The 440-nt window shown below is 58.4% G+C and overlaps 1 protein-coding gene across 1 annotated transcript in view; it reads left to right on the top strand.

Moving 5' to 3' along the window:
- Positions 1-440, top strand: part of CAMK2D (calcium/calmodulin dependent protein kinase II delta) — a 137,601-nt gene that overhangs the window by 110,383 nt on the left and 26,778 nt on the right. The window contains exon 11 of the mRNA XM_025050918.1: positions 350-433. Within this exon, the coding sequence (XP_024906686.1) occupies positions 350-433 (84 nt within the window). The remainder of the gene's footprint in view (positions 1-349; positions 434-440) is intronic.

Below are 440 nucleotides of genomic sequence, written 5' to 3'. Positions count from 1 at the left end.
GCGCCGGGGGCAGTGTAGAGGTGTCAGCGAATTCCTGTCACATGTCAGGGCGACGAATGCTAGGTGACGGAAAGGCAGTCCGGCAGAAATGCAGAGAGACACCGACTCAAAGACCATTCGGGACGTCACCGACACCCATTCGCGTGCTTTCTGTAGATAGATGTTGCTTCCTGGCCACAAACAGGGTTGGCGAGGTCCTTCTTTCATTATCGGGGACCTCTTGCGACTGATCTCTTACAAGCTCGTCACGTGGGCGCAGGCACCGTTCACAGGGACCCGGGAAGCTGAGGAGCCTGTGTGCGTCACGCGTGTTACACCCCGCGGCTGAGTGTCTCTCTCTCTCCTCCAGCAACGCTCCACGGTGGCCTCCATGATGCACAGGCAGGAGACCGTCGACTGCTTGAAGAAGTTCAACGCCAGGCGGAAACTGAAGGTGAGGC

This window comes from Pteropus alecto, unplaced genomic scaffold (genome assembly GCF_000325575.1).
Source record: "Pteropus alecto unplaced genomic scaffold, ASM32557v1 scaffold17, whole genome shotgun sequence".
NCBI classification, from domain to species: Eukaryota; Metazoa; Chordata; class Mammalia; order Chiroptera; family Pteropodidae; genus Pteropus; species Pteropus alecto.
This window is presented reverse-complemented; position numbering and strand designations above follow the sequence as displayed.